The sequence below is a fragment of the Capra hircus genome, chromosome 3, assembly GCF_001704415.2.
Source record: "Capra hircus breed San Clemente chromosome 3, ASM170441v1, whole genome shotgun sequence".
Classification (NCBI taxonomy): Eukaryota; Metazoa; Chordata; class Mammalia; order Artiodactyla; family Bovidae; genus Capra; species Capra hircus.
This window is the reverse complement of record NC_030810.1, coordinates 80,170,293-80,196,356: the sequence shown is the minus strand read 5'-3', so window position 1 is coordinate 80,196,356 and position 26,064 is coordinate 80,170,293. Positions and strand designations below refer to the sequence as shown.

General features: G+C 35.6%; 1 protein-coding gene across 2 annotated transcripts in view; it reads left to right on the top strand.

Moving 5' to 3' along the window:
• Positions 1–26,064, top strand: part of COL11A1 (collagen type XI alpha 1 chain) — a 229,950-nt gene that overhangs the window by 30,374 nt on the left and 173,512 nt on the right. For both annotated transcript variants that reach the window (XM_005678025.3, XM_018045833.1), the window contains exons 3-4: positions 3,775–3,988; positions 7,648–7,810. In XM_005678025.3, the coding sequence (XP_005678082.2) occupies positions 3,775–3,988; positions 7,648–7,810 (377 nt within the window). The remainder of the gene's footprint in view (positions 1–3,774; positions 3,989–7,647; positions 7,811–26,064) is intronic.

Sequence of the window (26,064 nt, the reverse complement as noted above, 5' to 3'; positions counted from 1 at the left end):
AGCTGCTTTTCTCTTTATTTGCACTCTAATGCTGAAATAGGAAAAGGATGGTAATTTTCAAGAGAGAAGCAGAGAGTAAAATAGATTAATGGAAAAGCTTTAGAGGTACTCAAGAAGTTGGTCTATTATTTTTTATATGTGGCTCATCATCTCAGGATCAGTTTTTCTGCCCTCTGGTGTAGTAGTTATTTTGATTAATTTGATTATTTCTGTTGTTTATTCTTGAAAAAAGAGTACAACGTGTACTTCTAGGAGGTCCTTCTATGTCAGTTAACAGAATAATCATTTCCCCCTCTTCTCAAAACATTGTGTCTTAGGTATGTGATTTTAATAATGAGTAATTCAGATAGGAAGAGACATCTATATCTCTTTCTGCATGCAAGTGATTATAGGGTTACCTTCCTGGAAGATAGGGTAGCTTCCTGTCAATTAATACAAAAGAGCATTTAATAAAAATTACCAACAACACTTTTACCATTAAAAAATTGGAAGTGAATATGTGAGTAGTATTCTTTATTAAAATAGTGAAAAATCTTGGGAAATTTATTTGAAATACTTTTTCTTTCATTATGAAAACACAAAGTAACAACTTCTTTCCTAATGAATGAAGTAAGCAGTAGTATTGGAAACTTCAACATTAGGGCTGGGGGAAGTGTTTTCAGATTGTCATTGTAATGTTCTGTTGAGTTAAGGTATATGTCCTCCAAAGTCCCAATTTGAGACCTTAAATTTAAATACCTAAGAACTCTGTTCCTGTGACCTGAATAGATGCTGTAATTTGTAAATTTTACCTGGTCTCTTTAGAACACCTGCTGTGGGACAGACACAGTACTAGAAACGTTGTGTATATTGAACTTTATGTTCATAACCACCTGGAAAGAAGAATATTTCAACCCAAGTAATGGATTAGGTGTTAGAAATGTGAAACATTTGAATACAGTCACAGAACCCATGGATGATTTAAAGCTGAGAGATAGTTTGGGGGCTCTTTTTAGACAAAAGTGGGCTTTCCCATTATGCAAAATTACCTTCACACATGATTTTAAAAACTCTACCAACCACTAAGTTACTACAGAAAGAGATTTTATTTAAAGGGAGACATATTCTGCATGGAAATATATGGATCACAAGTTAAAAATAAACCCAAATAATAGTTATTGTGCTTTTTTAATATCAAATGTATTCATGGATGCAATATATATTGATGTTAAAAGCCAATTTAGGGAATCGTTTTTGAATCTGATATACTCTTCTGAGTGATTATTACTCATCTAGGATTTATGTATACACACTTAAAGGTGGTAACATTTTTTTTCCTCTAACAACAATCATTTAATAGAGAGGATCCTTTATTCTTAGTTTGTGTTTATACATTTTAAAACATACTAAGTTGCAAAATTACACATTTTTTTCTGTATCATATATACTGATCACTACTATTTAGATAAAATTTCACATCTTAAGTGGTTGAATTTGTGTTATTGAACTTACTTTGCAAAGAATTATCTCTGATAGATTTAGTTGGTTGAAACAAATTTGATTAGCATCTTATAGGGAGGAATCTAAACAAGTGTCTAGGTTATATTGTGGACATTTTGACACTGAGTCATGATTTTTTAGAATTTATTTTTTAAAGGTCATAACTTAAAGATTACAATTAAAATATTATTGCTTAATTTTAAATTGAAAAATGGTTCTATAATTGAAAGATTTTACTCATTGCTATAATTAGAAGTTGACAATTTTCAAAAGCTGTATTACATACATGGGATGATTAATATTTGCTACAACTTATTAAGTCTTACATGAATATACTATTTCCCGAAATTCCTCTTTTTGTAAATGTCCTTTATTAAATAATTTTTGCAAAAATGAGAAAATATTGTTTTCTCCAACTCATACTATTTTGGCATCATTTGTTTGAGTACAGAACATATTTGAAAACTGAGGTATTCAGGGAAAGAAGTTCTATAATTCTCAATAACATTTTGATTTAATCATTTGAAGAAAAAACTTTGTTATTGAGCTTCCTCAATTTTAGGCTGTATTACTTATATTTTTATTTGTAGTAGAAGAAGCTAAAAGATGTTTTTGTTAATTGATGTGTTTTATTATCTTTCCATTCTATATACATGATCATTTTTCTTCTATTGATTTTCATAAATATAAAATTGTATATCTCTGTGGCACAAATCATATCAAACAAAATTCTTACTCTGTGTGTGTGTATGTGTATAAATTGCAATGAAAGCAAGGTTTTTATGATCTATTTGTGATCCAGTGAAGTTTTATTGGTAAATTGTTTTAAAGATTAAAATTAAGAATTTTAAGTAGACATTATTTATTTGGAGGCATCTATCTAGATTTTAGAGTATCTAGATTTTAGGTAGATTAGAACCAAATAGGTAACATTAATTGACTTCTTTGTGACATAGTCTAATTTGCTTTCCATAGCATTTTAATTAATTCCATTTCATAATACATCTTTCCACTACATTATTTTAAGTGGCTGCATAGAATTCCACTGTATTAATATTTTAAAATTTTATTTAACCAGTCCCAACCACTGTAGGCAATTTTAATGTTTTATTATTATAAATAGTATTCTAATTAATTGACTTGGCGTGCTGCGATTCATGGGGTCGCAAAGAGTCGGACACGACTGAGCGACTGAACTGAACTGAACTGAACTGAATATCTTTATGTATAAGTATCCCTCTCACTTCTATAAATTCTTCAAACTAAAACTTAAAGTCTCCTATAGTCTTCTGAATTTGAATTCATGGCATTCATATTTGTAGTATTTTTATTATTTCATACACCATACATAATAATGTATGTAATGGATGGACTGAATATGGAATTTCTTGGTGTTGGCTTATGCATGCACATATACACCAATTTTGCATATGTAAAAATTTTAATTTAAATAATCTCTTCAAATAATAATACCTAGTTTACTTATGTCCCAGGGTAGTAAAAGGATTAAATAAAATATATATGTAAACTTATTTTTGAAAAATAGAACCCAAAAATTTATATGCAGTGTTTTTAGTTAAAAAAAAAAAACAACACAATAGCCATTGTTTAAATATCTGAGATATATTGTGGTACTATTTAATTTATATATTTATTTAATAAATGCTTACTAAGAACTTTGTAGATCTGACCCCATGTTGGATATTTGGGATATGATGATGAGAGGGAAAAGAAAAAAAACTAACCCTCCTAAATTTAGAATCAAATTAACCAAATATATAAGAGTTCTGATTTAATGACATAAGCTTTTTATTAGTGAAACTTCATGTGTGATAGAAAAAACTGCTCAGAAAATCTTTAGCTTTTGAAGAGATGACTAAAAGAGTACCATCATATGTTGTGTCCTTACAATGCCTCTTTAAAAAGAGGATAAAGAGCGCAGATTAGACAAAGGCAGAAAATACAAAGTGTACACCAGAATTTCATCTTAAGTGTTCTGAAAGTGCTTATTGTGTGTTTGATATTGAATTGGCACCAAGATCTTGTTTCCTAACTATGCATTCAATTTTACATAATCCTTGTGCTTTACATGAGTGACGGCGAAGTTTGAATGCAGCTTCAACAATTATTACAGACAAAGATTAATAGAATCCTTTCCCCACTGGTTTTTAAGTCAGTATCGTTATTACTGTTTGAAATTTGGTTACTGGTTAAGACCACATTGGTAAGCTCAAAAATAATAGGGTGATCCAGGAATAGTTTGGAATTTCTGACTCTTTGGCATTCTGCTTTCAGGGGGAACTTTTCCAGAAGACTTTTCAATATTATTTACAATAAAACCCAAGAAAGGAATTCAGTCTTTCCTTTTATCTATATATAATGAGCATGGTATTCAGCAAGTTGGTGTTGAGGTTGGGAGATCACCTGTTTTCCTATATGAAGACCACACTGGAAAACCTGCCCCAGAAGACTATCCCCTTTTTAGAACTGTTAACATTGCAGATGGAAAGTAAGTAACACAATAATCCAATGTTTTAACTGTGTGGAAAGCAGTTCCTTCATTTGGTCATTCGACAAATATTTATAAAGTGTGATGCAGCTTTTCTAGGGAGTGGTGATGCAGAAATGAACAAAACAATAAAATACCTAATCTTACATAGTTTACAATCTGGGTAGACAAGCAGTGAATGATAAAAAATTACTAATGAATAGTTTATCAGATGGTGATAAGTGACAGGGAGAAATATAGCAATGAAAAGACTAGGGGATGATGGTGGGGAGTGCAGTTTTAAGCAGTGAGGTCAGGGATAGCCTTACTAAGAAGGTGACATGCAAAGGTGGTAGGATGCATGCCACTGCTAATAATTAAAAGGATAGTATTCCACACGAAGGAAAAACAAACGCACAGCCTCTGATTCTGGCTGTGACTGATTTGGCCTAAGCAACATCACGGATGCCAGTGTGGCAGGAACAGAGTGAAACATTGGTTGAGGATGGAGAAGCAGTGGGAGGGCAAATGGTGTAACACTTTGTGTTGTTGTTTGGTCAGTAAGTCCTATCCGACTCTTTAGCAGCCCCATGTAGATGGCCAGGCTCCTCTGTCCGTGGGACTTCCCAGACAAGAACACGCGTGGGTTGCCATTTTCTTCTTTAGGGGATCTTAAGAGTCGGACACGACTGAGCGACTTCACTCACTCACTCTGACCCAGGGGTGAAACCCACGTCTCCTGCATTGGCAGGAGGATTCTTTTTCAATGAGCCACCAGGGAAGCCCGTAATACATTGGATTATAGATGATTGTAAACATTTTGGATTTTATTGCGGGTGAATATGAAGTCACTGTAGACGTTTTGAGCTAAAGAATGATCTAATTTGACTTCCTTAGATGAAGCTAGCGGTAAAGAACCCGTCTGCCAATGCTGGAGACAAAAGAGACTTGGGTTCGATCCCTGAATTGGAAAGATCCCCTGCAGGAGGGCTGTTAACCCACTCCAGTATTCTTACCTGGAGAATTCCATGGACAGAGGAGCCTGGTGGGCTACAGTTCACAGGGTTTCAAAGAGTTGGACATGACTGAAGTGACTTAGCACGCATGCATGCACCAATAATATTAATATTGACAATCATAGGAAGTTTTATATAATACTCAATATGTGCTGTATACTGTTGTGAACACCTTATGCAAGTTAACATTTAATTTTTCACAACTCTTTGAAGAAAATAATATTAATAAACCCATTTTACAGATAAGGGAAGTGAGGTACTGGGAATTTAGGTAATTTGCATTTGTAAAGTGGCAAAAGTGAGGTTTGAACTCAGGTAATCAGACTGTCCAATTACAGCCACTCTGTTAAGAAAATCATGCTGAATTCTGTATTATGAATATTGTTTAATATTGTTTTGCTCCCTATCATTTCAGGAGCAGCTAAAGACAAATAAATGTTTGTTAAATGTACTTGACATTTTATTGCTGAATTTAGGCTACTAAAAGATTTATCACAAATATAACATTTGATTATAGACATAAGAAAGAAATAGCTGTTCAGATGGAAAAAAAAAAATTCGCACTCAGATTACCATTGTCAGAACCATGGAAAAACTGCCTCTCAAACCCAGGAAAAAACTGGGCTTTCCCAAGTAATTTACATCATTATCCTTAATATGAAAAGTGATGATAATTCTATGAGTGAAAATACATCAGAGTAAGAAGTGTAGGGTATACTGTTATAGATTGTTTTAGATACAGCAGTCCTCTTTGGCATGGTTGCCTTGAGCAAAGACCTTAGAAGCCAGGGAGTGAGCATGGGGGATTATGGAGGAAGAGCATCCCTGGCAAAGTGAATTAAGTGAAAGGAACAAGAAAGAGGCAGAAGTGTGGCTGGGGTACTGTGAATCAGAAAGCAGAAATGTGGACATGAGATGGAAGAGAGGCACGGTTAGGCAGAGTTAGGACTTGGGCTTTTACTGGGAGTATCAGGTTAGCTTTTAGCTAGAGAGAAACTTGATATGACTCATATTTTAAAATGGCCACTCTGGTTGCATCAGAGTGGGAGCAGGGACCATTTAGGAGTCTAGGAGAGAGACATGGTTACCTGGTCAAAGTTGTGAGATTTGAATCCTGAATATCCTGTGAATACAGGATTGACAGACTTCCTGATGATATGAATGTGTAGTATGACAGAAAGAGGATAATTAAGAATGTTTCCAAAATTTAAGGCTAATTTAGTATTTTGAACATTGTATGTGACACCATGATTATGACATATTATTATCAGACCTTAAATTAATTCAACAAAATTCCAGTCCAGAGTCCTAATCAACTTTCAACAATTGAAAGAAATCATTTTTATTTTATGTTAATGAAAAGCACATGCCCGCAGTAGTGGAGAGGGTTTAATTGAAGACACAGGCTTCTTGGCAGAAACATGTGTAAATTTTACTCTCACAGTATTAAGTGCCTCCTAATATAAATCTTTGTGCAATTCAAACCAAGCAGATGCCTATGCTAGCTGAAATTGCTATGGAAAGAACAAAGATTAAGTGTATATGGAAATATACTTGGTCCTCATCAGTAGTCATGCCAAGTCACATGAAACAGATTTTTGAGAGGCTCCTGCAACTCTTTGGGTACTTTATTTTATGGATATAGTCCTAGAAACTTCTGGAATATTAATTTAGCACTTTTCATTTGGAAAAATAAGAGTGGTTTGCAAAATCCAAGTGAGCTTCATTTAGTTGTTTATGTTAGCACAAGATACTGTTAATAAAACCCACCATTTTGTGATTTTGATTAGGGTATTTGTATTTCCAAAGGACTGGCCACATTTCCACTCCTACCCCCCCTCCCCCGCCCATCCCACCCCATCCCCACCCCACCCCATCCCCACCCCCACTGCAAAGCCTGTCATCCCTGCCCTGAATTAGCTGGAGCAGTAGCTTCAGAGTGAATTGAGAGTCTCACTCCACACATGCATTGACTACGCTTTCTTTACTTCCTGCCAACTCTGGAAAGGAGAGATATTGTGTCTCAGTTTTGGATCCTGCCCGCAATACTGAAATATAACTGTCTTGAAATTAAAGTGGAAAAAGAAAACGAAAGCACTTGAAATAAATGCGAATAAAGACAGAGAAAAGCACTTGAAATAAATGCAAATAAAGACAGAGAAGCACATTGTGTCTTACAGTTAAACGTTCAATTGCTCCAGATGGAGCATCCATTCAATTAGTAGACATACCCTTTTAGAGCCTATATCAGGGAATCTCTCAAGTAGAATTCTTTTAAGTGAAATTCCACATTGGAAGAAAGCATTTACGTGCATAGAAACTATTACTTATCCCATATCCCACCCCTAATCTCTATCAAATACCCTCATGAGGACATGGTGAGATCAAGCTATTGTTTCAACACAAGGTGAAGCAGAGGATGGGCACTTCCTTATCAGCACAGACAGCCAAACCTGCTGTGCATTTTACATGGCTGTGTGACTTTTTACGTACTTACCACTGCTCTGGACACTAAGTAGCCACTTGTTAACTGATTGATTAATAAATAAGCCTGCATTTTGTATAATTTAAGATCACTTGTATAATTTAAAATACATTGCACTTTCACATGAATAATGGTTTGACAACATCTTTGGAACTTACAGAATTATTTGGCTTTTTAAGGTGGCACCGGGTAGCAATCAGTGTGGAGAAGAAAACTGTGACAATGATTGTTGATTGTAAGAAGAAAACTACAAAACCACTTGACAGAAGTGAGAAAGCAATCGTTGACACCAATGGAATTATGGTTTTCGGGACAAGGATTTTGGATGAAGAAGTTTTTGAGGTAAAATAAATCAAACTTTATTTTTTCTGAAGATTATTAATTCAGATGAGTAGAGTTAATAACAGCAACAATCCATATATGCTATAAAGCAAAGCTGTAAACTCTAAAGGGTGACCTGCTTTCTTCCCCTGTGTGTATAGCAGTGATGCTTTCTGTTGCTCAGTAAGAGAGTGAGTAGACAGTGGTGACTATAAAACCTGGGAAACTTCAATAGAGATTGGTTGGTTTAAACGCTGGCATGCTATTCTCTTGGGAAAGGCGAATGGCTTTCCTCTTAGTACTTTGCATTGTTCTCTTTGGAGAAAAGAACATTTTCTTCACTTCCTTCTCTCAGAGATTAAGCTAATGAAATGTACAAGCCAGATCTGTGTGTGTGTGTGTGTGTGTGTGTGTGTGTGTGTGTGTGTGTATTTCCAAGGTAAAATAGAGGTACTCCAAAAGACAAACTATATCCTTAAAAATCACTATTTCAATGTGAAGGTAATGGTTAAAAGCTCCTTTCCAGTTATAATTGGCCAGTTATGATAATCACATTATTTGTTTGACCCTTCCATCATTGTATCTGGTAACTCTTGCTTTAATTTTCATTTAGTCAATTATTAATGGAACAAACACATTTGACTCCATGAAGGGGTGCACTCCTGAGCTATTCAGTCATTACTGATGATTGTTTTTATACCATTTCTGAATAACTTAGTTTTCAAAGTGTAACAAAGTAAAGCTGTATAATATATTATGGTTTGATAGACAAGTTTTACATGGAAATACATTTGCAGCATTCTGCTGATACGTATATAGAGATATGTATGCACACATAGTATGTGTTTTCAAAAACCACAGTGGAAATTCAGAGCGCCAGTAGAATATTGCATTTCTGTGCTTAGTTATATAATCAATAGCATAATTTCAAATAGAACTATTATTTGCAACATTTCAGATTATTTGGGATTCTGTTTGTTTCTGAGTTTCTGCATTAGTATATACCCAGGTCTTTGACTCTAAACAAAATGTTTTAATACGTTATATCACACTAAATTAATGACAAACTGATTCAGACAATATGTAATAATAAACTCTCAGATATTCCAATATCATGCATTGATTGCACACAAATGATAAATGAATATTTATTTATTAAATGAATATTATAAATAATTTAATTTTTAGGTTTATAGAATTCTATTTTAAAATTAAACTATTTATGAACATCAGTTTCATAAGCTAAATCTATTTTTGTAATACACAGTACCTTATTTTCCTAGAACATATGAGTAATATGGAAGAAATGTATCAGTTGAAGGTTTCATTTCATACATTACTTTAATCTATTGCTGTACGTATTCACAGAGCTTGTGTAAGTTAAACAATTGAAATTGAGTAGATTGCTTTTGCCATAAATTAAAACATATAAGAGGAAATATATAATATTGATATTTATTAATTAGTTCTCAAAATTTACTGTTTCTGAAAGATAGTATTTGATATATGTACACATTGATTGGGCTTCCCTGGTGACTCAGACTATAAAGAATTCACCTGCAGTGCAGAAGACCCAGGATTCATACTTGGGACAGGAAAATCACCTGGAGAAGGGAATGGCCAACCACTCCAGCATTCTTGCCTGGAGAGTCCATGGACAGAGGAGCTGGCTCCACAGTCCATGGGGTCGCAAAGAGTCGGACACCACTGAGCGACTAAATTACTGAGCAACTAACACACACACACACACACACACACACACACACACACACTTTGATTAGATTTCTTTTTCATACCATTTCATAGCATTGAGACTTCTATTTTTACCTGAACTTACTTCTAGGTGAATGTCATTTAATTTTTATTTTTTATTCCCCCTACCCTAACATGCATATAAAACCAGATTATATTCCACTTTCTTTTCCATATACTACACTCATACTTACTGGGTCCAGTTTAGAGTTTTTAAAGTGTAGTTACAGACTATCACAGTAATCTTCTCTTTTTTTTGAAAATAAATAATTAAACCTAATATTACATATTAAAAATATGTAATAAGCACCTCTATGTTTCATAGGCTGATTATAGTATCAACAATTAAAATATGTAAAAATGATTCCTTAAAATATTTCCATGTGTCTTCAACCACTACTAACCAAATATACCTAGCCAAGAGGTATCTAGTAAACTACCAAAGACAGAGGTACTGGAAGCAAAATTTATCATTATTTTCTCTGATTAAACATTAGCAATCTAATGCATAAACCATATTCTAAACTTTGAAGTAACTTCAGCTGTTTACCTGAAAAAAAAGTCTAATATGCAATATATAAATTGCAATCTACAGAGTTTTTAGAATTCAGCACTAAATAGATAAAAGCAAAACTAAAAATATTTTTTAAAGTATGATGAAATTAGTTTACATGAAAATGCCAAAATGAATATGTAGACCCATAATTCAGATTATATACTTTCAGCATGGCAGAGTAAATATAAGAATTGATTTTGGAATGAGAAAAATCTGATTTTGAATCCTAATACATAGTTTAATTATGTTTCTCTGTGTAATTACTTTTTGTAAGTTTTAATTTCTTAGTCTTCAGATGAGAACAGTAATATAATCTCTCTCATATTTTTAAAAAATTGAGTTAATGCATGTAAAGTGCTTGAAGTACTAGTACTAGACAGATTGTGACTCCTCTGTATATCTTTTTTCCTTGCTAAGAATATTTTTTTTTCTTAAATGTACTTATTTTAACTATTTTTGGCTGCACTGGGTCTTTATTGATGTTCCTGGCCTTTCTCTAGTTGTAGTGAGCCAGGGCTACTCTTCACTGGGGTGTGCAGGCTTCTCATTGTGGTGGCTTCTCTTGTTGCAAGGCGTGGTCTCTTGGACTTTCTCATGGGTTTCAGTAATGGCAGCCCATGGGCTCAATTGTTGTGGCTCATGGGTTCTGAGCGGAACCTCAGTAGTGGTGATGGGCTCTGTGGTCTGTGACATGTGCAGTCCTCCCAGACTGGGGTTGAATTCATTTCCTCTGCATTGGACCCTCAGGGAAGTCCCCATGTCCCTTTAAATTGCATATGTTTTCCAAGGTTCATACTTAAAAAGATAGTATGCTAGTAGACATAGTTTTCCTACAGAACAGCATTATAAGATGGAAACAACGTTCACATTTATAGTTTTCCTACAGAACAGCATTATAAGATGGAAACAACTTTCACATTTATCCATCTTTCCCAGTCTAGATGCATTTTTGTCAGAGTCTTTGAGACTATTTTTCCTATTTATTGAGGTATAATTGAAGTACAATAATATAAAAATATCAAGAGTACTATTTAATCAGTTGTGACATATACATATACGTGTATACACACATATATGTATATACATATACATATATGTGTATACATGTACATATATGTGTATACATGTACATATATGTGTATACATATACGAGGATTCCCAGGTGGCTCAGTGGTAAAGAATCCACCTGCCAATGCAGATATCAGAGATGCGGGTTTAATACCTGGGTCAGGAAGATCCCCTGGAGGAGGAAATGGCAAACCACTGCAGCGTTCTTGCCTGGATAATCCCATGGACAGAGCAGTCTCTGGTGAGCTACAGTTCATAGTGTGGCAAAGAGTTGGATGTGACAGCACACACACAGGCACACACCTCTGAAATTATTGTCATCACACCCAGAGAAATTTTCCTCCTGTATTTTTATGATCCATCCTTTCTCCATCCTAAACCCTAGGTAATCTCTAATTTATGTTTTATCACTACAACTTATATGTTATGGAAATTTTATAAATGGAATTGTACTGTATGCATTCATTTTAGTTTGGCTACTTGTTATTCAGTGTACCATTTTTGAGTCTTATCCATGTTTTCTTATGTATCTTTATTTTGCTTTTCTTTCTGAGCAGTTTTCTAATGTGTGAATAAAACACAGTTTGTTAATCCATCTATTCTGCTAGAAAGCATTTGGATTGTTTCTATACTTTGGCTACTGCATACAAAGCTCTTGTGAACAATCATGCCCATTTTGTGTGGGAATTTATTTTTATTTGTCTTAGTTAAGTACCTAGAAGTTGAATGCTTGGGTTATTTGGTAGGTGCATGCCTTGTTGTTGTTGTTCAGTCACTAAGTTGTGTCCGACTCTTTGTGACCCCGTGAACTGCAGCACAGCGGGCTTCCCTGTTCTTCACTATCTCTCATAGTTTGCTAAAACTCATGTGTTTGAGTAGGTGATATTCCAACCATCTCATCCTTTGTTGCCCCTTTCTTCTGCCCTCAATCTTTCCCAATATCAGGGTCCTTTCCAATGAATCAGCTCTTTGCATTAGGTGGCCAAAATATTGGAGTTTCAGCTTCAGTCCTTCCAGTGAATATACAGGGTTGATTTCCTTTAGAATTGACTGGTTTGATCTCCTTGCTGTCCAAGGGACTCTCAAGAGTTTTCTCTAACACCACCAAAAGTATCAACTCTTTGGCAGTCAGTCTTCTTTATGGCCCAACAGTCACATTCATACATGATTACTAGAAAAACTATAGCTTTGACTACACAGACCCTTGTTGGCAAATTGATGTCTCTGCTTTTTTAATATGCTGTCTAGGTTTGTGATAGCCATTCTTCCAAGGAGCAAGCATCTTTTAATTCCATGGTTGCAGTCACCCTCCACAGTGATTTTGAGCTCAGGAAAATAAAATCTGTCACTGTTCCTACTTTTCCCCCCATCTATTTGCCATGAAGTGATAGGACTGGCTGCCATGATCTTACTTTATTGACTGTTGAGTTTTAAGTCAACTTTTTCACTCTCTTCTTTTACCCTCATCCAGAGGCTCTTTAGTTCATCTTGCTTTCTGCCATAAGGTTGGTGTCATCTGCATATCTGAGGTTATGTATATTTCTCCCTGCATTCTTGATTCCAACTTATAAGTCATCCAGCCTGGCATTTTGCATAATGTACTCTGCAAATTAATCAAATAAGCAGAGTGACAATATGCAGCCTTGACGTATTCCTTTCCCAATTTGGAACCAGTCCATTGTTCCCTGTCCAGTTCTAACTGTTGCTTGTTGGCCTGCATACAGGTTTCACAGGAGACAGGTAAGGTTATCTGGTATTCCTATCTCTTTAAGAATATTCCACAGTTTGTTGTGATCCACACAGTTAAAGACTGTAGCGTAGTGAGTGAAGCAGAAGCAGATTTTTTTTGGAATTCCCTTGCTTTTTCTATGATTCAACCAATGTTTGCAATTTGATCTCTAATTCCTTTGTTTTTTCTAAAGCTAACTTTCACACATGTAAGGTCTTGGTTCATGTACTGTTGAGGCCAAGCTCAAAGGATTTTGAGCATTACCTTGCTAGCATATGAAATGAGCACAATTGTATGGTAGTTTGAACATTCCTTGGCATTGCCTTTCTTTTGGGATTGGAATGAAAACTGCCCTTTCCCAGTCTTGTGGCCACTGCTGAGCTTTCCAAATTTGCTGGCATATTGAGTGCAGCACTTTAACAGCATCATCTTATAGGATTTGAAATAGCTCAGCTAGAATTCCATCACCACCACTAGTTTTGTTCAAAGTAATTCTTCCTAAGTCCCACTTGACTTCACATTCCAGGATGTCTGGCTTTATGTGAGTGATCACACCCTCTTGGTTATCCAGGTCATTAAGCATTTTCTTGTTTGTTTGTTTTGTATAGTTCTGTGTATTCCTGCCACCTCTTCTTAATATCTTCTGCTTCTGTTAGTTGCATGCTGTTTCTGTCCTTTATTGTGCCTATCTTTGCATGAAATCAAAGATAGGTATCTCTAATTTTCTTTAAGAGATCTCTAGTCTTTTCCATTTTTTCTACTATTTTTCTCTATTTCTTTTCATTGTTCACTTAAAAAGGTGTACAATACATATATAAATAATATCTCATGAAGTAGTTTCATGCCCCAAAATTTCTCTGTGTTCCAACTATTCATCACTGCCTTTCCCCTAAACACTGGCAACCACTAAGTTTTCACTAGTTTCTTAGTTTTGCTTTTTCCATAATGTCATATAGGTGGAATTATACAGTTTTTATTCTTTCCAAGTTGACTTCCTTCACTTAGTATTATACATTTGTATTTCCTCCATGTCCTTCATGGCTTGATAGCTTATGTCATTTAAGTACTGAATAATATCCATTATTTGAATGTATCACAGTTTATTTATCCATTCATCTACTGAAAGACCTAATGATCGGTTCCTAGTTTTGATAACTATGAATAAATCTGTATAGACAACCGGGTTCAGGTTTTCATGTTGATATGATAACACAATGATATCATATTTACCTAAGATGTTGATAAGTTTTCAGCCTCTTAAGTTAAATACCAAGGAATGTATACAGATCATATGGTATGAGTATACCTAGTTGTATAAGAAACTAATAAACTGTCTTTGAAAAGGAATGTGCTATCTTGCATTATCATTGCAATGAATGAAAATTCTTCCTTCACAGTTTTGGCACTATTTGGCTGTTATCCATTTTAATAGGTGTGTAGTAGTATCTCGTTTTAATATGTATTTCCCTGATGATATGTTGAGCATCTTTTCATATATGCTTACTTGCCAGCTCTCTATCTTCTTTGGTGAGATATCTGTTAAGGTCTTTTGCCCATTTTTTAATCAGGTTGTTTTTGTTTCAAATGTTTTTTGGAGAATAATTCTTTGTTAGATATGACTTTTGCAGATACGTTCTCCTGGTTTGGCTTGTCTTCTCATTTCCTTGACATTGTATTTTGTGGCGTGAAAGGTTTTAGTTTTAATGAAGTCCAGCTTATCATTTATTTTCTTTTCATGCTTTTGATGTGGTAGCTAAAAAGCCATTGTCCTACCCCGTAGTCATATAACCTTTCTTAATGTTCTCTTCTAGGAGTTTCATAGTTTTGCATTTAGATAATGATATATTTTGAATTAATTATTATAAAGGGTGTAAGGTTTGTGTTTAGATTCACTTTTTTGCATGTGGATTTCTTGTTCTAGTACAATTTATTGAAAATGCTATCTTTACTCCATTGTATTGCCTTTGTTTGTTCCTTTGTCAAAGATCACTTGACTATACTTACGTGGATTTACTTCAGGGCTCTCTATACTGTTTCATTGATCTATTTATCTTTTCTATCACAAAAATCACATTGTATTGATTACTGTAGCTTAATAGTAAGTCATGAAGTCTGGGTGTCAGTTCCCCAACTTTGTTTTACTCACTTAACATTGAGTTGGCTATTCTGGGCCTTTTGCCTCGTGTTATAAATTTTAAAATCAGTTTGACAATATTCACAAAGTAATTTCCTGGGATTTTTAACTGGGAAAGTTGAAGCTGTAGATCAAGTTCAGACAACCTTACTTCCTGGCAATAATGAGTCTTTCTATCTGTGAAAATGGAATATTTCTTATTTAGTACTTTGATATATCATCAACATTTTGTAGCTTTTCTCATTTAGATCTTGTTCATATTTTGTTATTATTTTCAATTTCACTGGTTTTGACTCTCATTTTTATTCTTTCTTTCTTTTACTGCTTTGTAATTAAATTGCTCTTCCCCTTCTAGTTTTTCAAGGTGAAATCTTAGATGATTTGATTTTATATTTTTCTCCTTTTCTTGTATTTGCATTCAATGTTAAAAATTTCTCTATGAGAACTGCTTTTGCTGCATACTACATATTTTGATGAGTTCTATTTTGTTTACTTCAAAAATATTTTATAATTTTCTTCAAGATAGCTCCATAGACTCATAGTACTTGCAAATGTGTAGTGTATTCTCCATTAAAAAAAAAAAAACTTTACAGAAATCTTTCTGTTATTGATGTCTAGTTTAATTTAACTCTGTTCTAAGGGCTGATATTGTATAATTCTATAATTCTTTTCTTCTGAGTTGTTTAGGTGTGTTTTATGCCCAAGAAGGTGATCTGTTTTTGTGAATATTCCATGCAAGAAGAATGTATAATCTACTATTTGATAAAATAGTGTATAGAAGTCAATTAAATCTACTTGATTGATAATGCTGTTGTCGTCAAATATGTCCTTACTGATTTTGTGCAGCTGGATCTCTCAAATTCTGGTAGAAGGGTATTAAACTTTCCAACTATGTTATTATAATAGGTTGTTCCATTTCTTCTTGCAGTTATAGCACCTTTTGTCTTGTGCAGCTTGATGTTCTCTATTAGGCACATACACATCAAGGGCTATTGTTTCTTCTTGGACCATTGATTGCTTTATCAGTATAGAGCATCTCTCTCTATCTCTGATAACTTTCTTTGTTCTGAAGTCTTCTGTGTCTGAAATTAATATAGTTACTCTTGCTTTCTTTTGATTAGTTATAATATAGTCTATCTTTGCATTCTTATACTTTTAATCTATATGTGTCTATATTGAAAGTAAGTTTCTAGTAAACAATATATAATTGGGCCTTGTTTTTTGATCCACTCTGTATAGCATTTGAGGTTAATTCAGATTTCAGAGCTCTATAGAAGCTCCAAAATAATACTTGTTCAGGATATTGTTTGTCCTCCAATATGAGCAATTCCTTGTTAATGCATCAAAAGATTATCTTGTGATGCCAATAGTTTACAATAAAGTATCACACATTTTGTTTTGTCCCTTTTGTAAGTTTTAACTCTGATTTCTTTTTCTTTTTTTTTTTTTTCTCCTTTAAGGCTTATCATTACTTTGTGACATCTTATCAACTCCTCAAAAAAAGCCATCTTTTATTGCATTCTTGTTGTCACTGTCTATTACTGTGTTGTTTTGTAATTGTCTAATAATGCATTTCTTTCTCATTAGACTGTAAATTTATTGAGAGCAGAATTTATATCCACTTAATTTAGTTACTGAATCAGTGACATCAAACACAAACTCTGCCCAGTGCTTATATCCAATGAAGACTAGTAAATATATGGATGAACGTTATGCCTGCTAGTGGTTAAGACTTTGTTAGAACCATCTGTCTGGAAGGACAAAAAAAAAAAAAAAAAAAAAGTGGGAAGTCAAGAGATACTTGGAGTAACAGGCAAATCTGGCCTTGGAGTACAAAATGAAGCAGGGCAAAAGTTAACAGAGTTTTGCCAAGAGAACACACTGGTCATAGCAAACACCTTCTTCCAACAACACAAGAGACAACTCTACATATGGACATCACCAGATGGTCAAAACCGAAATCAGATTGATTATATTCTTTGCAGCCGAAGATGGAAAAACTCTATACAGTCAGCAAAAACAAGATGGGAGCTAATTGTGGCTAAGATCATGAACTCCTTATTGCCAAATTCAGCCTTGAATTGAAGAAAGTAGGGAAAACCACTAGACTATTCAGGTATTATGTTAATCAAATCTCTTATGATTATACAGTGGAAGTGAAATAGATTCAAGGGGTTAGATCTGATACACAAAGTGCCTGAAGAACTATGGATGGAGGTTCATGACATTGTACAGGAAGCAGTGATTAAGACCATCCCCAAGAAAAAGAAAGGCAAAAAGCCAAAATGGTTGTCTGAGGAAGCCTTTCAAATAGTTGAGAAAAGAAGAGAAGCTAAAGGCAAAAGAGAAAAGGAAAGATATACCCATCTGAATGCAGAGTTCCAAAGAATAGTAAGGAGAGGTAAGGAAGCTTTCCTCAATGATCAGCGCAAACAAATAGAGGAAAACAATAGAATGGGAAAAACTGAAGATTTCTTCAAGAAAATTAGAGTTACCAAGGGAATATTTCATGCAAAGATGGGCCCAATAAAAGACAGAAACAGTATGGACCTGACAGAAGCAGAAGATATAAATAAAAGGTGGCAAGAATACACAGAAGAACTATACAAAAAGATCTTCATGACCCAGATAACCAGGAGGCTGTGATCACTCACCTAGAGGCAGACATCCTGGAGTGCGAAGTCAAGTGGGCCTTAGAAAGCATGACTACAAGCAAAGCTAGTGGAGTTGATAGAATTCATGCTGAGCTATTTCAAGTCCTAAAATATGATGCTGTTAAAGTGCTGTACTCAATATGCAAGCAAATTTGGAAAACTCATCAGTAGCCAGAGGACTGGAAAAGGTCAGTTTTCATTCCAATCCCAAAGAAAGCAATGCCAAAGAATGTACAAATTATGGCACAGTTGCACTCATCTCACATGCTAGCAAAGTAATGCTCAAAATTCTCTGAGCCAGGCTTCAACAGTATGTGAACCAAGAACTTCCAGATGTTCAAGCTGGTTTTAGAAAAGGCAGAGGAACCAGAAATCAAATTGCCAACATCTGTTGGATCATCGAAAAAGTGAGAGTTCCAGAAAAACAACTATTTCTGCTTTATAGACTATGCCAAAGCCTTTGATTGTGTGGATCACAATAAACTGTGGAAAATTCTGAAAGATATGGGAATACCAGACCACCTGACCTGCCTCTTGAGAAACCTGTATGCAGGTCAGGAAGCAACAGTTAGAACTGGACATGGAACAACAGACTGGTTCCAAATAGGAAAAGGAGCACGTCAAGGCTGTATATTGTCACCCTGCTTATTTAACTTACATGCCGAGTACATCATGGGAAATGCCAGGCTGGATGAAGAGCAAGCTGGAATCAAGATTGCCGGGGGAAATATCAATAACCTCAGATATGCAGATGACACCACCCTTATGGCAGAAAGTGAAGAGGAGCTAAAAAGCCTGTTGATGAAAGTGAAAGTAGAGAGTGAAAAAGTTGGCTTAAAGCTCAACATTCAGAAAAATAAGATCATGGCATTTGGCCCCATCACTTCATGACAAATAGATGGGAAGACAGTGGAAACAGTGACAAACTTTATTTTCTTAGGCTCCAAAATCACTGCAGGTTGTGACTGCAGCCATGAAACTAAAAGATACTTGTTTCTTGGAAGAAAAGCTATGACTAATCTAGATAGCATATTGAAAAGCAGAGCCACTACTTTACCGAGAAAGGTCCCTCTAGTCAAGGCTATGGTTTTTCCAGTAATCATGTATGAATGTGAAATTTGGAATGTGAAGAAAGCTGAGAGGTGAAGAATTGATGCTTTGGAACTATGGTATTGGAGAAGACTCTTGAGAGTCCGACTGACTGGGTGGAGAAGGAGCTAAGAGACGTATAGGATAGTACATGTCCTTTGAAAGTTAGTTGTGTATTAAGTAGTTGACTATTCTCTGTTGAAGTAGAATAAATATTATATAACAACATTGTGCTTAAATAACCTATATAGAGATACAAATAAATAGTTATAATAAGATAGAAATTCTGTCTCTAATAAAGATATAGGAATGTTCATGGGAGAAAATACGGTATGCAAAATAATTAAAAAAATAAAAGGACGTTTAAAGATGAGGGCACATGAACAAAAGATGAAAGTTTGAAATGAGCTCAGAGGATCTGAGAATCCAGTTTGCTTTGGGGGATATTTAGGAGATGACTTAGTGAGATGTTTTAGGGCCTGTTTTATGAAGTGCATTTTATACCACCCTGCGATAGTTAAATTTTAAACCATAGGTCATGAGAAGTTTCTTTAAGTAGAGGAATTAAATATTGAGATTTTTTTTTACCAATTCCTTTTTTGTCAGTGAAGGAGTTAGTCTAGAATCAGAAGAACCTGGTTAGAAACAAAACAAAAACTGATATGTTGAAACATTTAGTTCAAATAAAAGGTTACTTAGAGACAAGGTCATCACAGAAGAAATGGAGAGAAAGGTCTTGTTTCAGGATGCTAATGTGTGTGCAGTGACAGATGTTAAGACTGATTGGGTAAGTGGGGTTAAGGGAGAGAGAAACTGAATACTTCAGGCTTTGCATAAGGTAGCAAATGGGACTTCCCCGATGGCTCAGTGGATAAAGAATCCACTTGCTAAGCCAGGAGCCATAGGAGGAGGAAATGGCAAACCAGTCCAGTATTCTTACTGGCGTAATCCCATGGACAGAGGAGCGTGGAGGGCTACAATCTGTGTATACAGTGGAATGAGCACGCACGGCACATGATGTGCCTGTGTAGGCTACGTTGCTTCAGTCATGCCTGACTCTTTGAGACCCCACGCACGGTAGCCTGTTCCTCTTTTCGTGGTATTCTCCAGTCGAGAACACTGGAATGGGTTGTGATGCCCATCTCTGGAGGATCTTCTTGATCCAGGGATCAAATTGAAGTCTCTTATGTCTCCTGCTTTGGCAGTCGTGTTCTTTACCACTAATGCCACCTGGGAAGCCCACAGGGTAGCAAATAGTCAATGTTTCCTTAAAACATGAAATGCTTGGAATTTTAGCTAAATTCAAAAGCCTTTAGTTCTCTTATTTTATGATTATGAACTATGAGTTTTTAAGGACATTTTAAAAGGTGATAGGATTACCCTGAACCAAATAATCTTATCTCACCATCTTTCTATATACTTCCTGAGCATTATAGTAAAACTACAGTTAGTGCAAAATTATTATTAGCTCACCAACTAATAATAATTATTATTAGCTCACTGATGGCATCACTGACTCAATGGACATGAGACTGAGCAAGCTCTGGGAATTGGTGATGCACAGGGAAGTCTGATGTGCTATAGTCCATGGGGTTGCAAAGAGTTAGACACGACTGAACGACTGAACTAAACAGTTAGTGTGAAATTATTATTAGCTCAAAGAAGTAGAATAACAATGTGATAAATTATTCAAATTATTTTATTTGTTTTTTAGGAATTAGGTTTTGGAGAATCCCATGGACAGAGGAGCCTGGTGGCCTACAGTCCATGGGGTTGCAAAGAGTTGGACACAACTGAGCGACTATACTTACTTACTTACTTACTACACTTACTTACTTACTTACTCTATTTATATTTATATCCAGTAGACAAATAGCATCACAATTATTACTGTATGAGAAACTAAAATCACCAAAGAAGCTAAGGCCTAAGTTCTTATTCCAATTTTCCCTTCTTGTTTCTACCTAAGATATATTAGAAATTAAATTCCAGTACCTCAAGAAAAAGGAAGGTCTACATTACTTGCATACAGTATGGAAAATAAAAGTGCAGAAGCCTTTTGATTGATTTCTCTTTCTCTCTGCCTTTCTGTTACTCTGTTCTCTAAGCATCAAGCCTAAACTAGTAGGTCTATTCCTGTCAAATAGCACCTGGCTGAAAGGATGAATGAGTCAGCAAAGAATGTCACTTCTTCTATAATGTTTATAATTATTTAGTGGCTTTTTCATATCATTTAGAGTATGTTGAAGTTCTGTAGGCTCCTAAGTGATTCATTCACACCTTTTGCCCCTTTTCTCTGACTTCATTAATGGCTCCTTGCTCCCTCTGATCCATAGGGCATAACTTCTGAACACATCAATCATGCTCCAGCCTTAGGGTCTAAGCATCTACTTGTACTCTTTCTGGAAAGGCTTTCTCTTAGATATCCCTTAGATAAGGCTTTCCCCTTATCAGCAAAATCTTTCATGATCATACTTTATAATACAGCACTCTGCCTTAGGAGTCTGGTGGGCTAGTCCATGGGGTTACAGAGAGCTGGACATGACAGCGACTGAACAACAACAACAATGCTTCTAAATCTCTCTCCTAGCTGCTTTGTATTCTTTCCAGCACCTATTACTTTCTGATACTATGTTTTATTTTCTCTTTCCGTCTGTGGAATGTAGGGCTTCCCTCATAGCTCAGTTGATAAAGGATCCACCTGCAATGCAGGAGACCTCCATTTGATTCCTCGGTTGGGGAGATCCACTGGAGAAGGGATAGGCTACCCACTCCAGTTTTCTTGGGCTTCCCTTGTGGCTCAGCTGGTAAAGAATCTGCCTGCAATATGGGAGACGTAGGTTTGATCCCTGGGTTGGGAAGATCCCCTGGAGAAGGGGAAGGCTCCCCACTCCAGAATTCTGGCCTGAAGAATTCCATGGACAGTCAGTGGGGTCAAAAAGATTCAGACATAACTGAGGGACTTTCACTTCCTTCTTTCTCTGGAATGTAAGAGAGCAGAGGTTTTGCTCTGTATCCATAGTGTCTAGAAGAGTGCCTGAAAATACTTTTAAGTGGATGACATAAATATGCTTTCTACCACTTATTAATTCACGGAGTATAGATCATCATGGCAAAAAAGAAAGGAAGAGACCAGATTTGCTACATTTTTTCTAATTGTTTTTTCTTTTCTTTTACTTTTTTTTTTAATTATTTGTGGAATAATAATAAAAGCCGCATCAATAGATGTCTTTTAGTAAGAATGTTTGTTATCTTATATTCAGTAAGAATATAAGAAATATTTATTTTATACTTTTCGTGGTAGTGTTTTATATAACTTTAGGCATTTTCTGTAATACTTGGTAAATAGTTGCTGAATTAGTAGTACATTCAAGTAACCTAGGAATGCTACTCATTTTCTTACAAATGATTTCTTAAGCTGATTTTGAGACAGTGAAATATAAAGACTGTGTGGGTAGCAGTTCTGTCTGTGATTATGTGGGATTTCTTCATTTTTTCTTTTGAGTTATAGTGCAGATGCAATCTCTGATGCATTTTTCAGTTAAACTAAAATTCTAAGCATTTTGGCAGTCTTCCTTTCCACACAAAATATTTGAGAAAAAATCATTAACTGTACAGAATGTTTGGGAAAAAAAAAAAAAAAAGAACAACTGTGATGAGAGTTAATGCCTTGGCAAATTCAGAAGTCTGAGTAACAGGAAGCATAGTTTTGCAATTAATTTTCTGATAATCTCTACTTTTTGAGAATGCTATGCTATGTTAAAGATTTAATGTCAGTCTTGTTCCTGGATATACAATATTAAACCTCTACCAGGATCCACCGTACTTTTCAGCAAAGATTTAATATCAAATATGAACAGAAGGTTTAGTGTCTAGGGAATATCTTATGGAGACACTGTATAATTTTGTTAAGCTATTGCTTTTACAGTGTCACATGCTGGAAACTGCTTTGCTAAATGTGTTTTTCTTTCTCTTCTATTCTTTAAGTCTTCTGAAACTCAAGCTTTTTTGGAGTATATTTATTGGAAGATTACAAAGGGATTCTCCAGCACCATTTCTTTTTTTTTTAAATATAAATTTATTTATTTTAATTGGAGGTTAATTACTTTACAATATTGTATTGGTTTTGCCATACATCAACATGTATCCACCACAGGTATACATGTGTTCCCCATCCTGAACCGCTTCCCACCTCCCTCCCTGTACCATCCCTCTGGGTCATCCCAGTGCACCAGCCCCAAGCATCCAGTATCATGCATTGAACCTGGACTGGCGATTCGTTCCATATACGATATTATACACGTTTCAATGCCATTCTCCCAAATCATCCCACCCTCTCCCTCTCCTACAGAGTCCAAAAGACTGTTCTATAGATCTGTGTCTCTTCTGCTGTCTTGCATCCAGGGTTATCGTTACCATCTTTCTAAATTCCATATATATGTGTTAGTGTACTGTATTGGTGTTTTTCTTTCTGGCTTACTTCACTCTGTATAAATTTTACATGTTTATACAGTCCATAAATATGTTTAGAAGTTTGAACTCAAAAGTATGTTCTCTTGTAAGTACTGTAGGAATTGAACCTAACATTTGTGTATACTTACACTTTAAAAAGTGTTTAAGTAGGTATTAGCTTTTAAAGAATCTGTAGGAAATTTGAGACAAATAATAATATTTTTAGTTTAGAGTTGTTAAAATTGAATCGTGTAATGGTGAATAAATTAATTGCCTGGGTATCTATTTATTGAACCACCTTCAATGTAGGATATCTGGGTTCGATTCCTGGGTTGGGAAGATTCCCCTGGAGAAGGTAAAGGCTACTCACTCCAGTATTCTGGCCTGGAGAATTCCATGTACTATTTACTACACATGGTCATAAAGAGTTGGACCTGACTGAGTGACTTTCACTTTCACTATTTATAAAACAAACATTTATTAATATTAATATGTGCAGGCCTATTCCATGGATTTGTGGAAACCTGGGAGAATGAAACAGACAGATCCTCACTCTCATGATGTTTATATTCCATTGAGTTTAGCTGAACAATATAGATTGGCTTATTATGAAGAGGAGCTCCTGCAAGTTCCCTGGTGGCCTAGTGGTTAAGATTCTGAGCTTCCACTACCATGACCCACGAGTTCAGTCCCTGGGTGGGGAAATGAGATAACACAAGCTGCATAGTGCCTTCCTAGCCTTCCAGCCCCACCCCTACCCCTACCCCCCAGCAAAAAAAATCAGGAGCCCAGATTATAAACTGTGTCATCTAGTAGAAACAGCATACTTTCCTGGAAACTGATACATATCTGTACTGATTATTTGAATCCTTAAACACAGTATATGCCTACAAGGAAGATACCTGTTGTTATTTCAGGGCCTTTAAGCACGTGGTCTTTCTCTAACGTCTCATAGTCCCTGTGAGTTCACTGTGGTTCCAGCAGGAAACTGAATTTCTACCTAGGTGATTTAAGAGGTATGAACAAGGAAGGAGAGTTACCTGGTGAGCACTGCCTTTCCCATTTTCCATGATAGATAGCAGTACAGTGGGAGCTAGAGCCCTGCTCAAGTGCTTTCTGACAGTGGCAGTAGCTGTCAGGTACCGGCCTGCAGTGTCAGGCAGGAAAGTGTCTGGTGAAACTACTCCACCCCCTCTTCCCACCTTCCAAACTCCTTACTCTTGGTGATCACTTCCATGGTGTGTACTGGAAACCACCTGCAAGACAGTCTGATGATGTGAGCTGTGGGGTCAGACTCTTCAGGCACAGGCTAAGAGAGAGCAGCATGAATGGTTAGGATTTGAGAGCCAACAAAGAATACTAAGTACCTTTATATTTAAAAGAAAAATTAGACACTTTCTCATGATCTCATTTATGACAAGTCCTTCTAGATTATTCCTCTGATTTTCCCAGAGGAAAGTTGTCTCATCCCCCTACCTCTGCTGGCCCAATTTATTTTTTTCATAAGTGGTTTAGTCCCTAAGTCATGTCCAATTCTGGTGACCCCATGGACTGTAGCCCATCAGGTTTCTTTGTCTATGGGATTCTCCAGGCAAGCATATTGCAGTCGGTTGCCATTTCCTCCTCCAGGGGATCTTCTGGACCCAGGAACTGAACCTGAGTCTCCTGCATTGTAGGTGAATTCCTGCACCGAAGGAGGATTTTTTACCAACTGAGCTACAAGAGAAGCCTGCTTTTCATAATTGGAATTCAGTAAATACTAAAGAAATATGTCTAAGTAATTTCCCTTACCAGGTTATACCCTCCCAGGTGGCAGAGTGGTAAAGAATCTGCCTGCCAATGCAGGAAATGCAGGGAACGCAGGTTTTATCTCTGGGTCAGGAAAGATCCCCTGGTGTAGGAAATGGCAACCCACTCCACTATTCTTGCCTGGAAAATTCCCATGGACAGAGGAGCTTGGTGGACTGTAGTTCATGGAGTCACAAAGAGTCTCTGAGAGTAGGATCTGGGTCTGATTTTCCTTTTTACTTGTCTCTTGCCTGTCTATAATGTCAGCATGTTACTTTTCCTGAATAAATATGTGTTGATTAAATGGGTAGACGACTGATTGGTAGATAACCAGGGTGAAAGATTCTGAAAGTTATCTGGCTGTCAAATTTCTGTGTAAGTTACTGCTAAAAGTTATAGAAAAGATACATTTATTATCTGACTTATAATGTATCTGTGCCTATTAAAAAATTGTGTGTTATTTGTGTTTTTTTTTTTTTTTTAAGAAAAGAGTTTGTCTGGGGAGGGAGAAGCCTTAAATTTGTCTTCCAGTTGTAAGGCATGAAGTACCTCCTCAAATTAGGAATGCTGTGTAACAGGTTTGCCTTTTTCCTTCAAGAGAACCACGTAGTTCTTTCCAAGAACTCCCATTTCTCTTTTTTTTTTAATGATCAAACTATTAAGGTTATTTATTGTATTATATAAATTTATGACACCAGAAATAATTTTTTCAATATATGTATTATTACTCATATATCAACTTTACTCCAGTTACATTTTACAAACAATAAAATATTTTTATTTTTTAAATATAAATTTATTTATTCTAATTGGAGGCTAATCACTTTACAATATTGTATTGGTTTTGCCATACATCAGCATGAATCTGCCACAGGTATTTCTGGCTTTCACCTTTGACAGCATGACCCTCATCTTTGATTCTTCAGTAGACATATGTATAGATTGACTATACTCTGTAGTGAGCAAAGAAGTTTTCACAATATTACTGAAAAAATGCTTTTTAAAATTAAAAGAGTAAAAGGTATATCAGTTAATTATATGTATGTGTATATA